Source organism: Somniosus microcephalus, chromosome 5 (genome assembly GCF_052327205.1).
Source record: "Somniosus microcephalus isolate GS21.2 chromosome 5, FLI_Smic_1.0, whole genome shotgun sequence".
Lineage (NCBI taxonomy): Eukaryota > Metazoa > Chordata > Chondrichthyes > Squaliformes > Somniosidae > Somniosus > Somniosus microcephalus.
Window position 1 is genome coordinate 129,846,238 of NC_140991.1, and position 23,417 is coordinate 129,869,654.

A 23,417-nucleotide genomic window follows, 5' to 3' on the forward strand; every position below is an offset into this window, starting at 1 on the left:
AGAAAAAACTTTTTTTACTCAGCGAGTGGTTAGGATCTGGAATGCACTGCCTGAAAGGGTGGTGGAGGCAGACTCAATCACAGCTTTCAAAGGGGAATTGGATAAGTACCTGAAGGAAAAAAATTTGCAGGGCTGCAGGGAAAGGGCGGGAGAGTGGGACTAGCTGAAGTGCTCTTGCAGAGAGCTGGCACGGGCTCGATGTGCCGAATGGCCTTCTTCCGTGCTGTAACCTTTCTATGATAACCTCAGAAATTGCTTGAACAAAGCATGTTCTTTTGACTTCATTAATAGATTAGTAGTTATGAAGCAAAACAGGCATTTTTCACTAAAATAGCAATTTCATCCCCGATTATGAAAATTGTTTGATTGGAAATTGTCCTAATCATTTTAGCAGAACCTGATACCAGCACCAAAAGCTCCCATAATTCCTCTTGTAGGAAGCTTGGTTCAGCATCTGTCTAAATTAGTCCTTTATAATACCATGGGGGGCAACTTTCAACTTCACCGCCTGGATGGTAATGTGGCGCAGCCGATCGCCTACCTGCTATAGAACACGTCCGATTTACATCCCACTGAAATCAATGAGATGAAAATTTGACGAGTTCTATAACGGGCATGCGATCCACTCCACTCCGCCATATTACCTCTAAGGTGGTGAAGTTGAAAATAACCCCGCATGTGTTTTAGAAAAATTAAGGGAGCAGTTAAGCCTTTACAGGTACATTTAGAAGCATTTGCAGAAGCCCTGAAAGAGATCTCAATCTTTCTTGCTAGATTACTGTTCAAGATTTTGATCAGGAGAATGCATTAATCAGTTGGTGGTGATGGTGAGGGACAGGGGTTGTGCAGAATAAGATTGATCATAAACTATGGAATATTGAAAGACACTACAGTCTGATATTTGTAGGATCTGCTCTGCTTTTAGCAGTAAATTTGCCAGATCGCCTTAGTCATGCACAGGTAATTAGGGTTGACCCCAGAAAATCTCATGCGTGTTTTCAGCGAGAGCAAACGTTGCTGCCCTCCAGACCTGCTTCAGTACCAAGACTGAAAAATGAATTCCTGGTTATAAACACTAATAGTTTCAGGACTCAAAGCTGAAACCCCCAAAAGTTGCGAGGTTAATATAGTAAAAATTATAACATCTATAAGATAGTATTAATAAGTAATATCTTTATTTTCCAGGCCTTCAACAAAAACAACTTGATCCTTGAGGAGCGAAATAAATACTTCAACCCACATCTTCATGCAAAGTCTTTTTCCAACACCTATTTCACAGACCTAAATATGTATGATGACTATTAGAGTGGCCTATTGCTAAACACAGACTGGTCGACTGACTAAAGGTCCCTCTTTTGAGTCTGGAATGGAGACGTGGCCTGCACTACTTTCTACCAACTTCCATTCCTGCCTTTTGCCCATCTGAAATATAAACATCAATGACTACACTTGAAATGATCAAAACTAGAAAATGAATTCCAGCCAAGTTGGAACTCAGTTGTTCTGTTCTGCTGTGGTAGAACTGAGGACTGTTTACCTTCTATGTATCATATACAGTGAGTAAAAAAATGCAAACAGTGCCTGTGGACACAAGATCGACAGTTAATGAATTGTGTGCATTTGTGTTTACCAATCCTCTCCTATGATATGATATAGCAACGTGAACATCTGCAAGGTGAAACTCGGAGCTCAGAAGTAATTGGTGCAGTATTGGGAAGCAAGCCGTAAGGAATGGAACAATTAGCTGAGCGAGTTTCTGTGCTGCTCCCATGAGGTTGTTGCACATTCTGTTGTATGAAGTCAGGAATGTTCAGCTGTATTGACTGTTGCCCACTTCATGCCATTCCAAAGACCCTGCCAGCTGCAACTTGTAGATCAAGGTGTCTGTTCTTTTACAGTCTTTCCAAGCTAGTTAGAAAGTGGACCTTAAATATGCCTGTGTTGCTGTTCCATTTTACATAATCTCTATTGTCTGTTCGTGTAACTATTGACCGGTTTAAATTTAATGTTTGAGAACACAGACAATCATGAAAATGTTTTCAGTGTGAAACTTACAAAACTGTAAATAACTGACTGAACATATGAATAGTGCAGATGGTTAACCACGTATATTTAGTTTAATAGGAAAGTCAATTGACCCCTGTCGACAGCATTAATAACTGTGATGTTGAAAAAAAGTGGCTTTTGTGCAGAGCCCATCTGCTGTAAATACTTGCAGCTTCTGCTGTTTTTCGGCTAATAATTTATCCTATTCCTACTTTGTATGGTGAGTTCCTTTGTTGGTTGTAGATTCAGATGGCTTCTCACGACCAGTGTCTTCTGCATGTGATATATTACAGTAGTTGCAGTCATTTTCTGCCTGATTGTTGAGTTTTATAGGGCTTCTGTCAGCTCTGTGTCAGAATGTGGGTTTTGTGCTGTTACATTATATTCAGTATTATGCCAAATTTATAACAGATGAGCAAATATTTAATTCAGTTCATTTAACAAATGAATATATTGTTTTTAATAACCTATAATAGTCTTGAGAAAACAGCATCTACTACATAGGACACTTGACTATTTGAGAATGCAATAACAGCAAAAGAGTGGAAGTTAATTTCCTCTATTAACACACTGCGTACAGCATTCACATCAGGTTCTGTAGTGCACTATTTTAGTGCAATCTGTAATCTGTTTATTTTAACTGGGTTAACAAATGTGTTAAAATGTTTCACACGTAAATTTTATATGAAAGCATTAAGCAGCATTCCACCAGATATCAAACCCCTGGATATTCATTACAATTTGAACGGGTAATTGTCAGCTTAGTGTTGTATAGATCAGCAGTTGAAATGGTATGTTAGTAAGTTTCCCACGTTTATAGAAACAAATATGATTTTTGGTATTTCTTTCCTCCTTAAAAATGTTGCAGTGCAAAAGGGGATAATTTTTTTTGGGTGAAAATCCAGAGAATGCATTTTTTCCCCTTCGTAATCAACAACTCACAAACAAAATCACATTCTAAGATGAAAAAGTCACACCCTGGAATATTAACTTATCCTTCTCTCTCATATGCTGATGGAGCTGCATGTGCATTTCCAGCTTTTCTTTTTATCTCTACTTGAACACTTGAAGTTATAGCTCTAGTCTGAGAATTGTATTTGAAAGAAAGTGTTGTACATAGGTTGTAGCTTTCTACTGCACTGTATGCAGCCTCATTTATCTATTTTGACCTTTTTATATTGGCATGGTTCATGCAGTGTCATTATACAGCATAGTGTAAAGCCTAAAAGCCTTTTAACTTTGGAGTAAATTTTACCAAGTAGCACTCCCAGCAGACTTTTGTGCAATGGGAGGCATATCAGAAGTGGCCACCGAGATTAGCGTGACCTACACAATTTTTCATTAAGGACAGAAAACTGCACAGAGAGTGATGACCTCCACGCTTTAATTCTCAATATGCACCTCAATTCTCATGAAACTGTGTCAGGAGCATTAATTTGTAAAATATATTCCTATGAGCCAAAAGAAGATAAGTGGGCCATCCAGCCTCTGCAGGCAGTGCAGAGGAACACAACAAGGTTGATGCCTGACATTAGATTGATAAGTAATGAGAAGGACTAGATAAACTAAGGCTCGTCATCCTCAAAAAGAATTGGCATTATATAATAATTTAAGATAACGGAATAGAAAAAAATAAATTGAACTATACTTTCAGAAATAACAAGGCAGCAGAACAAGAGGGCATATGTTGTGCAAGTGTCCAAGATTCTATGTGGGGTGGGGGGGGGAATTTAGGACAGATACCAAAAAGCATCCTTTTATACAGAAAGTGGTCAACAGCTAGAATGTGTTTTGAGGAATGGTGGTTGAGGCCAGGAAAATGAGCTGAAAAGACTTCCTCATCTGAACCAATCTGTGACATTTGCATGTTTCAAAGAATTACATTCTCTCAGTTTCACTGGAGGGTCATTAATTACAAAACAAAACAGACATTCACCAGTACTTTTTTTTAAATTAAAAGAGGAAATTCAACCCTTGTAAATGTCAAAGAACTGAACAAGAAAAAGTAGTTATCTCACTTTAGTATGTTTTGAAGCAAAAGGAAAGTTCTGATTCTTAATGGTTTACTGAGAAATAGTTCAGAAATTTCAGAACTCAGTGAATATTTGGGCCCCAATTTTCCCCCAGCCGTCGGGCGGGGTTTCAGGTGGGCGGGGGCTGAAAATCCCGAATTTGGGGGTCCCGACACCATCCCGCCCAAAACCCCACCCCACGTAAGTTTCAGGGGCGGCGGGTACCCGCCCCGCACTAGGACCCGCCGAAACCAGGCGGGAAGGGATTAGTGCCAATTAATTGCCTGTTAACAGGCAGTTTTTAGCCTAATCGCTATTTTGAGGGGTGTCGTGTGGGTTTCCCGACGGCTCCAAACCACGCCAGGTTAGAGCAGTCGGGCCGTCGGGTTGAAGGATTTGGAGGGGTCGCGATGTTGGCGCTCAGGTGAGTGATGGGTGCATGAGTGTAAAGGTAAGTGTGTTTGGTGTGTCTAAAGTGTGTAAAGAACTTTTACTTACCTGTACTTACCTTCACAGCCTTTCTTCCTGTAGCCGTCGGGAGTCCATCACTCAGCCGGAACTGAAAGCTGAACGGCTACGATCTGTCAAAAGTGACAGCCTTCAGCTTTGAGTGTTGGTGAGAGTTCTAACTGAGTCTGTGCAGAATGACTCATGTCAGAACTCAGACTGTCAGTGTTTGACAGCTTCAAACAGCTGTGAAACACTGATATTTCATCTGTCAAAAACTCTTGACAGATGAAATTTCAGTCTGTGACGTCACCTGTTGTCGGGTGGATTTAATTGGCCTGCTGAGCCCGCTGGGCGGGCTCAACAAGGTCAATCAAGGGAAAATCGCGCGGATTGGCCGGACGTCGAAGTAGGCGGGTCAAAAACCCAAAAGGGGAAGTCCCGCCTTCTTCCCGACAGGTTTAGCAAAATCTACCCCTTGGTACCAGTGGGGGTGAAATTGCTCTTTTAATGAAAAACGAGAGAATGCCTGCTTCAATCTTATATAACATTCCCCCCCCCCCGATGAAATCACATTCTCAGAAATTACATGTTTCAAGTCATGTATTCCTGCAATTTCATTAGTGTTGTTTGTTAAGGAGTAAAACAGGGATTCTCTTTTTTTTATTAGAACAGGAATTTCATCCCCATTACTAAGAAACTTTAAAAGCTAATTTCTTCAATATTTTTACATGTATCAAATAATTTCAGGATTGTTCCACTTGAACAGCTGTTAGAAACAGGCTGAAGTTTGTCTGTAAAGAATAATGCTATCAAAAAATTTAATAATATTTTGGATGAAAATCAGCAGAACCAGATTAACTGACTGAAAAGTATTATTTTTAAATTAATTTTTGATTGTCATTTTAAATATCTATTTAACAGTTTGAATTAAGGCAGTTTCCTATCCAGCAATCAATTTGAATTTTTTCCTTAATCTTTAAAAGCTGATAAGAACCCTCATTAAGTTAACTATTGTAAATGCTGAGGTTCCAGACGTGCTTATATTCTACATGCATATGGGGATAAACCCTCTAGATAATCCCGTGCCTTGTGTTCCTTGCTGATGTTTATGGAGAGCCCGTGCTGATACAAATAGCCATCCAAACAGCTATGGCTCATGGAAGACAATGGCAGGGGTTAGACAGAGGCACCTTTACTTGCACGTGTGTGCATATGTGTATGTAGTATGTGTACATGTGTGTCTTATTACATATGGAAAATCCCTACGAGTTTTCCTTATGATTTATTTCTAAGGAGCACTATGTCACTAATGCAGTTATAAAAAATTGAATTTCGTAATGATTTAAACCTTTGGACATTGGATGATGTCATAGCAAAACATATAAGGTGATGCTTGTCGTTACAGGTAGCTGTACATACTGACTAATATTCAGGCAGCTCTTTAATCTGTTTGGCTTTACATTAAGTAAGACTACACTTGGATTAAATTAATAATACAGCCTTTATTCTGTCAAACGCTATAGTTCCAATTGTCTGAATATGTGGGCAGTAGCTTCAGCTTCTCTTATGTTCCCACTGAGCAACGGATTTACAAATGTTTTCTAACGTAGCACTTTTCCCCCCCACATAGTTGGGGTACTTTTGCTATGGGTAATTAGTTATCCACTAACAAACTGCCATTCTGTGCTCAGGTTATATTTGCAAAGTCTTTTTGTGGAGAGTGGCATGTAACTTAATGGGGTAAATCTTAGCTTTCGCCGCTGGGCGGTAAACTGGCAGGAGCAGATCGGTCATCCGTTACACACCCCGCATTGCCGTCAGTGGAAAGGAAAATTGGCCGCAGTATAATGGGCGTTCAGTCTGCTCCGCCAGCTTACCGTCCAGTGGTGAAAGTTCAAATGTACCTCAATATTTCTATATTTTTGTTTTTATTAATGACAACATTGATTTTTTAACATATATTGGAGTAAAAATTAAATAGTTTGCAGTTCATATGGACATGATGAGCATACCAAAAGCTTACACTTTGGTGATGCATTTGTTTAGAACAGTCTATATGAAATCACAGCAACCAGGAGCATTCCCACTCCAGAGTTCTACATAGCTTTTCCCACCATCATAAGAATGCTAATGTCATGTTGAAACCACATTTTCAAAAGAAAAAAATACCAGAATCCAAAGCAGTTATATCCCTCTTCCAAATGTTGTATTTTTCAATTTCAGGCAGGTCTTTTTCTCAAATGCAGAATGAGCTGTCATTTTCTCAGACTGGTACAGAAGCAAACAAACACTGCAGTGAAATTTTAAAAAAACAGTCCTTTAAGGAAAAATGACTTCAGCAGAAACAATGAGAAATTCATGCAAAAGGGCACTGTAATTTTTTCAGTTGTAATATTTCAATCTTGAAAAAGACACCTAATTTCAGTTGTGTAGATTGTTTTCTGTGGGCAGCCTGGCAGCTGCTGCAGTAGAGCACCAGGTGACAGTATTCATGGGATACATCTTTGAATCACAGTGCTGACTTTTGTTTTTAAACTTGATTCCTCCAGTGTGGGTGAAGTTTGCTAATTTGAGCAGTTTGGAGTGGCCAAGTCGAGCACTTGGGCGAGGAGTTCAAACACACTCCTATGCTGCAGACGTGCTTCTTCAGCTGTCTGACACAAGGTGCCACAGACCACCCCATCCTCCCAGCTGAGTGAGGAAACTTTGTAGGTGGTTAAAGCAGTGAGGACCTAAGGGGAATCTGTGGGAAGAAATTGGGTAAGGAAATAGCTTATCCTTCGCCCTGAACAGCTATCACTGGAGCAATGTAAAGAACGGTGTTCCTCAGGCTGACTTGAATGGTTTGCTGGAAAATGTTAAATGCTCTGTCCATTAAGTGTGATTTGTTGCTGTGTATGATGTAATATGTATGCAGTGTATTTCAGCACAACCTCATAATGTAAAATAATTGTATTATATTTTTGTACTTTAGCTCAGTGTAAATAATCTGTTTCTTCAACAAAAACCATATGTGACCATCAGAAATAAAAGTGTTTGTAAATATATATATATCTATGTCTCATGAACAAGAGCTGAGAGATTCATGCGGGAGAGAACTATATGTGGATGACAAAGGGCAACAGTGCTGAAAATTGCAGTTTGTTTAAGTTTCACTGCAAAGAATATACTTCTAATTTTGATTAATGTTCTCTACTTGTTCAAATAAAAGGTACATGCAGTGAATTCTTAACAAAATGCTGACAGAGAGCAAAAATGAGAGTGCATGGAATTAGAGGTAGCCTTGTGACATGGGTCAGTAATTGGTTAGGATGTAGGAGATAGAAAGTAGTGATAAAAGGGTTTGTTCTCCGATTGGCGGGATGTGACAAGTGAGGTTCTCCAGGGATCTGTACTGGGACCTCAGCTGTACACCATATATATTAATGACTTGGATGAAGGAATAGAGGCCTAGAAATTCAGTTTGGGCCCGCCAGCTGGCTTGCGCCCAAAAGTTAGCGCTGCGCGCGGAGCCAGTTGCGCCCGTGAGATATTCAGTTTTTGCGCCCCAAGTCGGAACCGGGCGCTGTTCCAGGGTGTGCCCGCCCCCGCTTGGGGCGCTGAAACTGAATTTCAGCGCTCTAGGTGCCGCTGCGCCACCCGATGCGGTGCGGCAGGCTGCGGTACTGCAGGCCTCCTCCTTCTCTTAAGGTGGAGGTGCCTGCAACGGGGAGATCGCTGCTGGATTGTGCCGGCAAATGAGCCCGGCACCACGGAGAAGTGCCGGGCTCGCGGAAAGCAGCTGGCAATGCCGCGGGGGGTGTGCTGGAGGAGGCCGGGGAAGGAGGTGAGGGCAGGCGGCCGCCGATAAAGCGGCCGGCCGCACCTCCACCTTTATGCGCCCCACTAAGGCTGCAGTAAGGCCCTGGTCTCCGGATGTTAGTAGCGGCCGCCACGGAGGAGGCGGCGGCAACTGAATATGGGGATCGGGGTGGAAACGGGGCACTGCGCACACCGATGACGTCATCGGTGCCGGCGCAGCGCTACCGGCTACCGCCGCCATTACCGCCGAGCTCAATATCAGCGCAACCTCCTCTACTGGCGCAGAGGCCCTCTTTGGGCCTTAACTGGGCGCAAAGCCCACTGAATTTCTAGGCCAGAGAGTTATATATCAAAGTTTTCAGATGACACAGTAAGTTGTGTGGACAGGAGCAGGAATTTACAAAGGGATATAGACTGAGAGGGCTAAACTATGACAGATGGAGTTCAGTACGGAGAGGTGTGAGGTCATCCACTTTGGATTTGAGAAAGACGAATTAGAAAATAAATATATATAATAGATATTTTTATTTTTAAATCGGGAGTGACTAGGAGCTGTGGAGGAGCAAAGGGATTTAGGTGTCCATGTACACAAATTACTAAAAGCTAGTGCACAGGTACAAAAAGGCTAAAGCAATATTGACCTTTATCTCAAGGGAGGTGGAATTCAATAATGAGGAAGTGATGCTTTAGTTGTACAGAACCTTGGTCAGACCCCATCTGGAGTACTGCATTTAGTTTTGGGCATTGTAACTTGGCTTGTATTTGCTTGAGTTTAGAAGGTTGAGGGATGGTCTAAATTGAAGGGTTTAAAATGATAAAAGGGATTCAATAGGGTAAATACAGAGAAGCTGTTTCCTCTGGTGTGAAAATTAGAGCTAGGCTGTTCAGGGGTGATATCAGAAGCACTTTTCCATACAAAGGGTAATTGAAATCTGGAATTCTCTAACTCACAAGGTTGTGGATGCTGGGTCAACTAAAATTTTCAAGACTGAGATCAATAAATTTTTGTTAGACAAGGGTGTCAAGGGATATGAAACAAAGGTGGCTAGATGGTGTTGAGGCACAGATCAACCATTATCTGATTGAATGTGTGCAGCAAGCCAAAGGGGCTGGAATATCCACTCCTGTGCCTATGTTCCTAGAGGGCGCACTGACAGGCTTTCCAAATTTGAATGAATTCATTTCAGATCAATTTTGAAATTAAACACTTCCCCTCAATTTTTGGGTCCTGTTAGGATCACAATCACTTGAGGCAGATTCTATATTTTTGCAACGCCGCAGAAAGACAGTGAAGGAATCTGAATCCTGAAACCAGAGATTTGAAAATTGGACTTCTAATTAAGATCTGAAATTTAAATTTAAATTCCTCCCAACGCTCCAAGGGTTTGTGACTAACAGGCATTTGTTGCAGTATGGTGATTTTTCTATTTGTCTCATCTGGTGTGCTTCCATCATACTTCAAAGTGTCAAAAGCATAAAAATAGAGAATGTCATTTACTGCCTTTCTTTTGGCCTTGACAAACAAGCCTCCAGTTAACGGCAAAAGCCAGGGGTTTACAAGCAGCTAAAATTATAAAACATTGCAGGACAAAAACAAACCAACCAACCATTCCATGCTAGGGTTGGACAGATCACCACATCATCTCCTGCCTCCAACTGCTCCATCCAGTTAAACAGTCTTCCCCCACCCCAATATTTTTATAACTAATAAACATTAAAAGAAAATTGAAAAAAAACAATTTTTTTAATGCCCCTGATTTTCCTCCTGGGTTACTTGCAGCAAAGTCCAGGAGATAAATCTATAATTCTGGAGATTCCAGGACAATCCTGGAGGATTGGCAACCCTATTCAGCACATGAAGCTGCCAATCTACAGAAACTTCCCTCAACAGTTGCCCTCTAATTGACTTCCATATGTATTGTTACACGGTCCTACCATCTTGTAGCCTCCTTTCTCCTACCAACAGTCCTCAAACAATCGGAGTTTCAAACAATTTTTATAATTCCCACAACACAAAACAAGACCACACAGTACATTCAATTTAACAATACCTAGCTAACTCTCCAGCTCCCAACCTCTTTCAGCCTTCCTTACTTGTCTTACACCATACCCTTTCACACTCAGATGGCTGGAGAAATCCACTCTCCACTCCCACGCCAGTTGCAATTATCTTTTAAAGGAGAGGTTCTTAAAGGGCCATATCCTTACTCAGGGATCAGGGCCCTCATCAGCCTGCAGCTGACATACCGGCCCTCAATCACCCTGCTACAATATCTATTAAACCACTTCTCTACAGGGTATACTTAAGCTGTGACCTTCAAGACATAGACCAGGTTAAACACTGCTCTATCTTAGCAGACAAACATCACAACCGTGCTCCAAATCTCAAGCTAGCTATGAACAATGCTATGGGAGATCTAACGTTATTAAACATTTGGTGTATGTATGTCTAATAATGTATCACTATATGATTGCAGATTCTAGAGTCACAACATAGATTTGGATAAAGAAGCCCTCATACTTCCAGAATACCAGAGCTACCTCCTTCCCATAGCAGCACCTGGCTGTTTTCTAATGGGTCCAGTGTCCTGCTATTGTCCATGAGAACACATAGGCAGCCATTTCCCACCCCCCCCGCAATTTTTACTCTCTGCCCATATTCCCATTATTCCTTTTACTCTCCTTTTAAAATGTATTTATTGTGCTTTTATTTTTATTTAATTTCTTCACCCAGAGGTTTGTGAATCTTTGGGATTTTCTGCCTCAACGGGCTGTGGATGCTGAATCGTTGAGTATATTCAAGGCGGAGATGGATAGATTGTTGGACTCTAGAGGAATCAATGGATATGGGGATCGGGCAGAAAAGTGGAGTTGAGGTCGAAGACCAGCCATGATCTTACTGAATGGCGGAGCAGGCTCAAGGGGCCGTATGGCCGACTCCTCCTAATTCTTATGTTCTTATATATTCTCTTATGCAGCCAGGTCCTGACCCACTGAATCCCTCTGCTCTGCCCAGTCCAAAATCTTTCCTCCTAATTCAGGAAAAGTGAATTTACAAAAAAATGAGAGAAAAAAAATTAAAGGACAGAAATAAACACAAACACATGGGGCTTGAATTTCATCGGGCCGTTGAGGTGGGATTGGAGGTGTGTGGGGGTTAAAATCGCGAAATCGGGGGGCACAAACCCATCCCGCCCCCAACCCACCTCCATGCCCATTTCACAGGAGACGGGTACCCGCCCTGTGCTAGGAGCTGCCTCCCCGAGGCGGGAAGGGGATTAGTGCCAATTAACTGCCTGTTAACAGGTAGTTAACAAGCAGCTTTTAGCCTAATCCCTATTTTTATCCCTGAAGTGTGGGCGTCCTGACAGCTCCAAACCACGGCAAGTTAGCGAGGCGGACCGTCGGGCTGAAGGACTTGGAGGGTTCGAGATGTCCGGTGTTCAGGTGAGTGATGGGTGCATGAGTACAGGTAGTTAACAGGCAGTTTTTAGCCTAATCCCTATTTTCATTGGTGAAATGTGGGATTCCCGACAGTTCCAAACCACACCAAGTTAGCGAGGTGGGCCGTCGGGATGAAGTACTTGGAGGGGTCGAGATGTCCAGTGTTCAGGTGAGTGATGGGTGCATGAGTGCAGAGGTAAGTGTGTTTGGTGTGTTTAAAGTGTTTAAAGAAGTTGTACTTACATTTACATACCTTTACAGCCTTCCTTCCTTCAGGTCTCGGGAGTCCCTCATCTCACCGGCACAGAAAGCAGAATGGTCGCGAGCTGTCAAAAGTTGCAGCATTCAGCTTTCTATTCTGGAGAGATCTCTAAATCAGCCTGAGAGGAAGGAATTAACTTAGAGTACAGATTGTCAGTGTTTGACAGCTTCAAAGAGCTGTCAAATGCTGATATTTCATCTGTCAAAAGCTCTTGACAGATGAAATGTCAATCTGTGATGTCACCTGTTGCCGGGTGACCCTTAATTGGCCTGCTGAGCCCGCTGGGTGGGCTCAACAAGGTCAATCAAGTGAAAATTGAGTGGGTTGGCTACAACTCAATGGAGGCGGGACTGCAACCCCAAAAGTTGCAGTCCCGCCTTCTACACACCTCCATTGATAAAATCCAGCCCATGGACTTCAGTAAGGCATTTGACAAAGTCCCACGTGGGAGACTGGTCAAGAAGGTAAGAGCCCATGGGATCCAGGGCAATTTGGCACATTGGATCCAAAATTGGCTTAGTGGCAGGAGGCAGAGGGTGATGGTCAAAGGTTGTTTTTGTGACTGGAAGCCTATGTCCAGTGGTGTACCGCAGGGATCGGTGCTGGGTCCTTTGCTGTTTGTAGTGTACATTAATGATTTAGATATGAATGTAGGAGGTATGGTCAGTAAGTTCGTAGATGACACGAAAATTGGTGGAGTGGTAAATAGCGAGGAGGGAAGCCTCAGGCTACAGGACGATATAGATGGGTTGGTTAGATGGGCAGAACATTGGCAAATGGAATTTAACCCTGAAAAGTGTGAGGTGATGCATTTTGGGAGGACAAACAAGGCAAGGGAATACACAATGAATGGTAGGATCCTAGGAAGGACAGAGGATCAGAGGGACCTTGGTGTGCATGTACATAGATCTCTGAAGGCAGCAGGACAGATAGATAAGGTGGTTAAAAAGGCATATGGGATACTTGCCTTCATTAGCTGAGGCATAGAATATAAGAGCAGGGAGGTTATGATGGAGCTGTACAAAACGCTAGTTAGGCCACAGCTGGAATACTGTGTGCAGTTCTGGTTACCACACTATAGGAGGGATGTGATTGCATTGGAGAGGGTGCAGAGGAGATTCACCAGGATGTTACCTGGGCTGGAGTGCTTCAGCTATGAAGAGAGACTGGACAGGCCGGGGTTGTTTTCCTTAGAGCAGAGAAGGCTGAGGGGGGACCTGATTGAGGTGTACAAAATTATGAGGGTCATAGATAGGGTAGATAGAAAGGAACTTTTCCCCTTAGTAGAGGGGTCAATAACCAAGGGGCATAGTTTCAAGGCAAGGGGCAGGAGGTTTAGAGGGGATTTGAAGAAAAACTTTTTCACCCAGAGGGTGGTTGGAATCTGGAACTCACTGCCTGAAAGGGTGGTAGAGGCAGGAATCCTCACAACATCCAAGAAGCATTTAGATGAGCACTTGAAACGCCATAGTATACAAGGCTACGGACCAAGTGCTGGAAAATGGGATTAGAATAGACAGGGCTTGATGGCTGGCGCGGACACGATGGGCCGAAGGGCCTCTTTCTGTGCTGTATAACTCTATGACTCTATGACTAGAGTTGGAGACAGACAAAAGTAAAAGGAGACAGACATGCAGACTTACAGATAAAGGAAAAAAATCCCATAGACAGCTATGAAAATGACAACAAGAAAAAATGCCTCAGAGTCAGAGAGAGACAGACAGATGAAAAGAAAGAATGAAACAAGGAGATAGAGGGAGACAAAGAATGGAAGACAAACACCAAGACAAAGTTCTAAACACAAAGGGCCAGATCTTGCTGTAGCGGGACATCTCATGGCACACCCTGTTAAACTTTTTTCAGCACCCTTCAGCTCAAAATCTTTTTGCACTGTAACTTGCTGGAAGTGTGTGCTGATAACGGTGTGGTGAGGGCAACAGGGCATCTAGCACCTCAGTGAATGGCGAGACCAACAGTGTATCTAGTTAACTAATGAGATTTAAGGATTGAGAAAGAAACAGAGGATCGACTGAGGAGGGTGAATTAGAGTCAAATCAGACACAGAAAGAAATAAAGAGAGGGAAAGAAAGATTGGATTAAGAGAGAGAGAAAAAAGAGACAGAAAGGAAAAGTAAGAAAAAAATTTAAGTTTTAAATTTGACATTTAAAAAATCTCTAACAACAATTTACCACCTGAAGGAATTGTTCAGCTTCTGGGCCAGAGAGGTTGATTGGCATTGCATTAACAATTATCACATTGTTAAAAAGTTAATTGCGCATGTTATTTACAAGACCTAACTGTCTGTGGCAAGTTTAATGGGCAATTACTGTGCAAATGCAGCAAGTGCTTAAAAGTATTGGGGAGGCTAAGGGCTAGATGCTGTTCGTATAAAGCAAACAGCGGAGTGGCGTAAATCAACCAGCAAGTTCTATAGATTTGCAACTCATAGCATATCTCTTAATCCCCTGAACTTGCTGGCCAATTTGCACGTTATTAATGGCGTGTGTCGTGAACAGCAAGGTCTGGCCCAAAGAATTAGGGAGTGGAACAGAAAGAGACATCAATTTTATTTTTGCCATGTGCAACGTCCCAAAAGGTCAACTAGGAACTTATAAAAGTAGTATGCATACATTGTCCCATTACAGAGTTATCCTTAATACAGCATTATATAATCTATTTTAATAAATTAATGTAAAATTTTACTTGCTGCTCAAAGTGGTCAATATTATCAAGATTGCCACTAACTTGCAGTAGCAAAGACTAGCAACCAGGTTAAATTGTATACTGTGAAAGCAAGAGTGATAAGGGAGTGGGATTTAGTGCAAAATAAATTATGCTTCACAGGCCTACTTAACTAAAGGCCAGCAGGGGAAAGAAACAATATGAAGCAAAATAGCAATCTCAATCTAGATTGGCATCTCCACATTGGCCCAGCAGTACAGTGTTATTGGTAAGTGGGAGAAAAAGTCATTTAAGCGTATTTACTGAATTTTAGTGAGTGAAAAAGTTAATTATTTGAAGTAAGTCTAAATTTTTTAGAGTAAATTAAGCTGTTGGGGAGTTTAAACCGGAAGTAGAATCCGGGTATAAAAAGGGGCGGGCTTAGTGCGGCAGCGCTGAGTGCGGTTGCATTGAGTGTAAGCAGTGTTTTTGCTCTGTTTTGCTTCCCACTCTCAGGCTAATCCAGCACTGCGGAAGCGGAGCAGCGAGACAATTCAACCGGACAGGCCCCACAGACAGCATTCAAAAGGTTGGTGATCAGCCAACTTCCTGGCACCATGGGTGGCTCTGCTGCACAGTCTGGGAGGAAAAAGAGTGGAAAAGCTATAGTGATAGGGGACTCAATTGTAAGGGGAATAGATAGGCATTTTTGCGGCCGCAATCGAGACTCCAGGATGGTGTGTTGCCTCCCTGGTGCAAGGGTCAAGGATGTCTTGGAGCGGCTGCAGAACATTTTGGAGGGGGAGGGCGAACAGCCAGTTGTCGTGGTGCACATAGGCACCAACGATATAGGTAAAAAACGGGATGAGGTCCTAAAAGCAGAATATAGGGAGTTAGGAGGTAAATTAAAAAATAGGACCTCAAAGGTAGTAATCTCAGGATTGCTACCAGTGCCACATGCTAGTCAGAGTAGAAATAGGAGGATATTTCAAATGAATATGTGGCTAGAGGAATGTTGCAAGGGGGAGGGATTCAAATTCCTTGGACATTGGAACCGGTTCTGGGAGAGGTGGGACCAGTACAAACGGGACGGTTTGCACCTGGGCAGGGCCGGGACCGATGTCCTAGGGGGAGTGTTCGCTAGTGCTGTTGGGGAGGGTTTAAACTAAAGTGGCAGGGGGTTGGGAACTTGAGCAGGGGACAGAGGAAACGGAAACAAGGAAAAAAGCAAAAGACAGGAAGGAGAAAAACAAATTTAGAAGGCAAAGAACTCAACGGTTTAAATCAAACATGGTCACAGTAAATAATAATTCATGTAGGTCTGAGAGCGTTAAAAAAACAAGCCTGAAGGCTGTGGCCTAGAAATTGGGTATAGCCCCGCTTGAGGCGTTTGAACTGGCGCTGCGCAAAGTTTATAGCCAGACGAAACTTATTGCCGCCTGGTGTGATATTGGGTTGCATCGCCCCCAAAGGGGATTGAGGCGCTAATTCAGCCATTGCACGGTGCTCCTAAGGCGCAAAAGTTCAGGCGCTACTCAATATCGATGTGGACGGGCGCAGCACAGGTGATCTCAATTACAGGAAACCACGAGACTTCCAGGCGCCGGCCGGCTCTTAAAGGGGTGGGTCAGTCAGCCTGAGCTTCAACACCCAGCGCCCTGTAGGCCTCAGAATCGGCGCTCGCCCTTCTCTGGCGTTAGAAACTTGTTGAGCATGGAGAAGGTTAGACAGAGAGCAGAGCGCTTCAGCACTGAGGCTCTGGACCAGTTGGTGGCTGCAGTTGAGCACCGTCGAGATGTCCTGTATCCAGACAATGGCAAGAGGCCGAATCAGAAGGCTTACCGACGATCTTGGAGGGAGGTTGCTGTGAGGGTCAACTCCAGCAGCATGGCGACCAGGACCCCTGTTCAGTGCAGGAAGAAATTCAACGACCTCACACGGAACGTTAGGGTGAGTGATGGTTTACCAAACTTCTGATTCCCTCCATCTGCAGCTGACTTCGGGCACCCTGTTGCAATGATGCCCCAATGGCCATCTGCCAGCAAGCACCCATGGCCCTTTCTGGGCAGACACATGGACAGATGTCTCAAGGCCTCATGTAAGGGCTCTTTCACCATGGGGGGCATGCGATGATGTCTCAAGGCCTCATGTAAGGGCTCTTGCACCATGGGGGGCATGCGATGATGTCTCAAGGCCTCATGTAAGGGCTCTTGCACCATGGGGGGCATGTGATGATCTCTCAAGGCCTCATGTAAGGGCTCTTGCACCATGGGGGGCATACGATGATCTCTCAAGGCCTCATGTAAGGGCTCTTGCACCGTGGGGGGCATGAGGTTATCTCTCAAGGCATCATGTAAGGGCTCTTGCACCATGGGGGGCATGAGATTATCTCTCAAGGCATCATGTTACAGAACTTCCCCTTCTTTCCCCTGCAGTCCAAGCTGGCGACGATCCGAAAGGAGCAGCGTCGAACCGGTGGCGGACCTCCACAAGTGGTCACTCTCACGGATCTGGAGGAGAGAGTGCACCAGATTCTTGGAGGACGTCTGTCCGGTCCTGTGACCACTGCATCTGCCGACCCCATTTCCGACAGCGAGGGTAAGACTCTCAATTCAATTCAATTCAAATCGCTTTATTGGCATGACAAGGTACATCTTATGTTGCCAAAGCATCGAAAAACATTCATGGTTGAACACAAAAAATACAGATCTATCCATACAGTGTATAAACAGATATATCCCTGAGTGTATAAATATACATTCATATAATTTATATATACTCTTTTCTTATATTTAGTGGTTGTCCCTCTGTTTATGGCAAGCTGTAACATAGTGTGCCGCTAAGGTTACACAATTTCTCTCTTCCCCTAGTAGGTATGGGAGTTTTTGGTCGTCATTCAAATTTCTGAATTCCGGGCATATTTTTGTGAATTTTGGGTAGAAATTCTCCCTTATGCCCTGATATTTTCTACAAGCTGTGAGGAAGTGCATCTCTGTCTCCACCACTCCCTGACTGCAGTGAGAGCATATCCTGTCCTCTCTTGGTAGCCGGGTCTGCCTGTGTCTACCTTTTTCGATCGCCAGGCTATGTTCACTAAGTCTGTACATTGTCAAGGTTTTTCTCAGTTTGCTATCCTTTACCCTGGTCAGGTAATCAGCCATGTTGTATTGTCTGTTTAGGGCCAAGTAGCAATTGAGTTTGTTTTGGGTTTTTGTTGTTTCTGCCCAATATGACAGATATTTTTCCTTTTGCTTAGTGACGATTGTGTTGGGTCGAATTCTTTGTGTTACGCTGTCACTGTCCTGGGGCTGGTCATTGTTAGTAGTGTTAGTAGTTACTTCACTGAGTCCCAGGACTAATTGACTGAGGGTATTCTTCTTTATGGTCCTCTCTTGGCATTTCAGGGCTTCGTAATGATAGCAGTGGGGGTTGCTAATTTTTAGGTGTTTCCAAAATTTGGTGGCTCTTTTTTGGATAGTGATTATTAATGGATATTGGCCTAGTTCTGCCCTGCATGCATTGTTTACGGTTTTCCTTTGAATCCGGAGGATACTTTTACAGAATTCTGCATGTAGGATCTCAATTGGGTATTTGTCCCATTTTGCAAATTCTTGTTGTGTTAGCGGTTCCCACACCTCACTGCCATAGAGTGCAATTGGTTCAATTACTGATTTAAAAATTTTGAGCCAAATGCTAATTGGGATTTCTATTTGGATTGATTTTTTAATGGCATAGAAAGCCCTTCTTGCTTTCTCTTTCAGTTCATTCACAGCCAGATGAAAATTTCCCGTAGAACTGATTTTTAAGCCCAAGTATGTGTAGTTAGTGGTTTGTTCAATTTTGGTTGTTCCTAGTGCGAAATTTATTTTGGGTCCCTGATGTCTGGATCTTTGCTGGAACACAAGGACTTTGGTTTTTTGGGGATTTATTGTCAGGGCCCAGGTCTGGCAGAACGACTCCAGCAGCTCCAGGTTCTGCTGTAGACCCTCCTTAGTTGGTGACAGCAGAACCAATTCATCTGCATAGAGGAGGAATTTAACCTTGGATTCATATAAGGTGAGGCCAGGTGCTGTAGATTGTTCAAGTAGTTCTGCCAATTCATTTATGTAAATATTAAAGAGTGTCGGTGAGATGGGCGAGCCCTGTGTCACCCCCCGCCCCTGTGGGAAGTATTTTGTTTGTTTGTCTCCAATTTTAACTGCACATTTGTTGTTTGTATACATTGATTTAATTACATCATATGTTTTTCCCTCTACCCCGCTTTCGATAAGTTTCAGGAATAGACCGTCGTGCCAGATGGAATCGAAAGCCTTCTGGAAATCTATAAAGCATGCGTAGATTTTGCTTTTGTTTTGATGAACATGTTTGTCAATTAGGGTCTGTAGGGTGAAGATATGATCTGATGTTCTATAGTTTGGTAGGAATCCAATTTGGCTTTTACTCAAGACATTGTGCTCCTCAAGGAAGTTTATAAGTCTTTTGTTTATGATACTACAGAATACCTTCCCCAGGTTACTGTTTACACAGATGCCTCGATAGTTATTTGGGTCGACTTTGTCCCCACTTTTGTATATGGGCATTATGAGTCCTTTGTTCCAGATATCAGGGAAGTAACCGACACTCAGAACCAAGTTGAAGAGTTTTAGGATAGCCAGTTTCATTTTATCGTCTGTGTGTTTAATCATCTCGCTTAGTATGCCGTCTGCCCCGCAAGCTTTTCCTGGTCGCAGGCCCTTGAGTTTTTCAAATAGTTCTTTTTCTGTTATTATGGAGTCTAGCGGGTTTTTGGTTATCTTTTATGGCCTTTTCGAGCTTTTCCAGTTTTTTGCATATTTGGTGTTGCTCTGGCCTTAGTGTGTTTTTCTGGTATAATTTTTCAAAGTGGTTTTCCCATGTGTCTCCATTTTGAATGGCCAATTCGTCGTGTTGTTTTTTGTGTAATGTATTCCAGTTGTCCCAGAAACAATTGGAATCAATGGATTCCTCAATGGAGCTGAGTGTATTCTTAATATACTGCTCTTTTTTGGTTCTGAGTGTGTTTCTGTATTGTGTTAGTGTCTGACAATAAGTAAGGCGTAATTCCTCGTTTTCTGGCTGTCTGTGTTTTTGGTTTGATATTTTTCTAAGTTTTTTCCTCATGTTATGGCAATCTGGGTCAAACCATTTTTCATAGTTTTTTGTTTTGGGTTTGTTCTTGCGAGCTTTCAAGTTTGACCTTGTTGCCAAATTATCAAAAATATTATTTAGGTTATTCACTGCCCGGTTTATGCCTTCTTTATTGTGAGTGCATATGTTATCCAGAAAGGTGTCCAAGAGAGCTTGAGTTGATTGATTCCTAATTGCTTTCTGGTATTTTTCCGTGCTGTTTTTGGCCCATCTGTACGATTTTTTGGTGTTGTGCAGCTTACTGGGTTGTGTTTCTGTGTTGGTTGTTTCTGTCTTTTTAAGATACATAGTAATTTGACTGTGGTCTGACAGTGTTGTTTGTGGTTTGACTGTGAATGCTCTGAAAGAGGATGGGTCCAAATCCGTAATCATATAGTCTACGGTGCTACAGCCAAGAGGTGAGCAATAGGTCGATCTTCCTAGGAGGTCTCCCATGAACCTACCATTGACAATGTACCTTTTTCACCTTTTTCACCTGTTGCCTTCCACTTGGTCCCCCCGCCAGCATGCATCCTCAGTGTGCAGCGATGTCAGAGCCTTGCCGCAATCTGGCATGCCTTTCAGCAAACCTGTCCTTTTGCTAAAGCCACTCTTCCACCTCCCTACTTTCAGATGAATCAGCACCAACTCGGGCTCAACGCACTGAAGCTGCCAGTGCCAGTGCCACCGGAGGCGAGGAGCAGGAGGACTCCGGACCAGCCGTTGCAGAATCCAGGGAGCGGACACATCTACAGACTGGGGATAGTAGTCCCCTGGAGGGGAGGGGGGGGTGCTCTGAGGATGAACCAGTTGCCGGACCAAGCGGCATGCAGCAACGCAAGGGGGATAGGCAAGTTCGGCCACCGTCTCCCCGGAGGGCAAGGCAGGTAGTCATGACTGCTGCACAGAGTGCAGATGAGGTGCGTCGCCTGGCTGAAATGAGCAAACAGGCCCGGGTCAGACACACGGAGCTGATGGCTGCAGTGGAGAAGATGCCTGAGTCAATAGATTCATTGGCTAAGAGTATGTTGGACTTCGGGGCAACAATGGAGAGGACTCTCCAGGGCTTTGGGGCAACAATGGAGAGGACTCTCCAGGTCTTCGGGGAAACAATGGACAGGTCTTTCAAGGGCTTCGGGGCAACAATGGACAGGACTATCCAGGGCTTCGGCCCAACAACGGAGAGGACTGTCCACGGCTTTCAGTCGGCTATGGAAAGGACTGTTCAGGGCTTCGGACAATCCCTGGAAAGGTCTGTCCAGGGCTTGTCCGAGGCAGTGGAGCGGTCGGCACCTGCCTTGTCCGAAGCAATGGGAAGAACTGTCCAGGGCTTCTCCGAAGCACTGGCACCTGGCACACAGGTCCTCACTGTTGCCACGCAGTCACTTGCTGGGCTCCTCCACACCCAGATTGAGGCAACGCGATCTCTCACTGCAGCCACCCTCTCTGCATCAGTTAGGATCACCCCGGGCCCTTCCAGTCCCATACAAGGCCAGGAATCAGTGGAGCATGCGATTGTGGCGGATGAGCCGAGCCGCTCCCCTCAGATAGCCAGTGTGTTGTCCGACCATGGTGCAGGTGTCCTCTCTCGGCAGGAGACCATTGCACATGCCAGTGCTGGGACGTCTGCATTGCAGCTGCCACCACCTGCAGGGCGCACTGCTTCCAGCTATGGTCACATCAAGCATCCTGCATCCGCACCCTCCAAGCCCAGAGGTCGGCCAGGCCGTACCTCAGGGGCTTCTGCGCTTCCACACAGTGAGCAGGCGTCCCCCAGCCTTGAGCCCGCCACTGGGGTCCAATTACGTAGGAGCAGCGGGGAGGGAAGGGGCCGGGCGCAAAAGAGAAGTTGTTCTCCCTCAAGGGGCCAGTTGTAGAGGGAGGTGCTGAGACGTTTCTTTGTCCAAATTCAAGGACACCCCTCACCTGTTGTTATATTTGCAGAAGGTTTGTTGAGTTTTGCGGCTTTGCCGAAGATTTCACAGTTATTTAGTAACTTATGGTTTCTGTTGACATTCCGTTGTTTTGCTGTAATGAAAGACTTTTGTGCCAATAAACAGAAGTTTCAATGTGGCATGGTGCACGTGACTACTTTCAGTGATGCTGGCATTCAGAGGCCGTCAAACATCCAAAGTGCGCAGGAGTTAAGACTCTCATCATTCCGCCACAGGGGTCTCAAAACGAGTCCTGATGAGCCTCTGACATATGGCCCTTCCACTTTCAGCAGCCCTTCCATCTTCCTCCTCCTCCTCCTCCTCCTCCTCCGCCTGCTCTTCCTCCTCCTCCTCCTCCTCCACCTGCTCTTCCTCCTCCTCCTCCACCTGCTCTTCCTTCTCCTCCTCCGCCTCCTCCTCCTCCTCCTCCGCCTGCTCTTCCTCCTCCTCCTCCTCCTCCTCCTCCGCCTGCTCTTCCTCCTCCTCCTCCTCCTCCTCCGCCTCCTCCTCCTCCGCCTGCTCTTCCTCCTCCTCCACCTGCTCTTCCTCCTCCTCCTCCTCCACCTGCTCTTCCTCCTCCTCCTCCTCCTCCTCCTCATCCTCCTCCTCCACCTGCTCTTCCTCCTCCTCCTCCTCCTCCTCCACCTGCTCTTCCTCCTCCTCCTCCTCCTCATCCTCCTCCTCCACCTGCTCTTCCTCCTCCTCCTCCTCCTCCTCCTCATCCTCCTCCTCCACCTGCTCTTCCTCCTCCTCCTCCTCCACCTGCTCTTCCTCCTCCTCCTACTCCTCATCCTCCTCCTCCACCTGCTCTTCCTCCTCCTCCTCCTCCTCATCCTCCTCCGCCTGCTCTTCCTCCTCCTCCTCCTCCTCATCCTCCTCCTCCACCTGCTCTTCCTCCTCCTCCTCCTCCTCCTCTCCACCTGCTCTTCCTCCTCCTCCTCCTCCTCCTCCTCCTCATCCTCCTCCGCCTGCTCTTCCTCCTCCTCCCCCTCCTCCTCCTCATCCTCCCCCTCCACCTGCTCTTCCTCCTCCTCCTCCTCCTCCTCCTCCACCTGCTCTTCCTCCTCCTCCTCCTCCTCCTCCTCATCCTCCTCCTCATCCTCCTCCGCCTGCTCTTCCTCCTCCTCCTCCTCCTCATCCTCCTCCTCCTCCACCTGCTCTTCCTCCTCCTCCACCTGCTCTTCCTCCACCTCCTCCTCTGCCTGCTCTTCCTCCACCTCCTCCTCCTCCTCCTCCTCCACCTGCTCTGCTGGTCATTGAGGGACAGGTGGAATTGGCTGGGTGCGTCGATTCGCCAAGTTGTGGAGCATGCAGCAGACGACGACGATGTGTCCCACTTGCTGCGGCGAGTACTGCATGGATCCCCCTGAGTGTTCCAGACATCAGAAACGCTTTTGAGAACACCAATAGTGTGCTGTTTACTGTGCCTGGTCGCCTGATGGCCGCTGCTGATCAGCTCTTCTGCTGGGGTGTCGGCCACACAGAGTGTTGTCATCAGCCATGGCCAGAGAGGATAGCCCTTGTCCCCAGTAAGCCAGCCTCGTCTTTGAGCCAGCGCCTCAAAAAGGTTACAAACTGAGGTCAACCGCAGGATAAAGGCATCGTGGCTGCACCCTGGGAAATGCGTGGTGACTGCCATGATGATTTGGCGGTGGTCACAG

General features: G+C 44.9%; 1 protein-coding gene across 1 annotated transcript in view; it reads left to right on the forward strand.

The window, feature by feature from the left end:
- sema5a (sema domain, seven thrombospondin repeats (type 1 and type 1-like), transmembrane domain (TM) and short cytoplasmic domain, (semaphorin) 5A) overlaps window positions 1–7,555 on the forward strand; it is a 394,308-nt gene extending 386,753 nt beyond the window's left edge. The window contains exon 22 of the mRNA XM_085988245.1: window positions 1,186–7,555. Coding sequence (XP_085844371.1) covers window positions 1,186–1,305 — 120 coding nt within the window. The 3' untranslated portion in view covers window positions 1,306–7,555. The remainder of the gene's footprint in view (window positions 1–1,185) is intronic.
- Window positions 7,556–23,417: the final 15,862 nt, after the last annotated feature.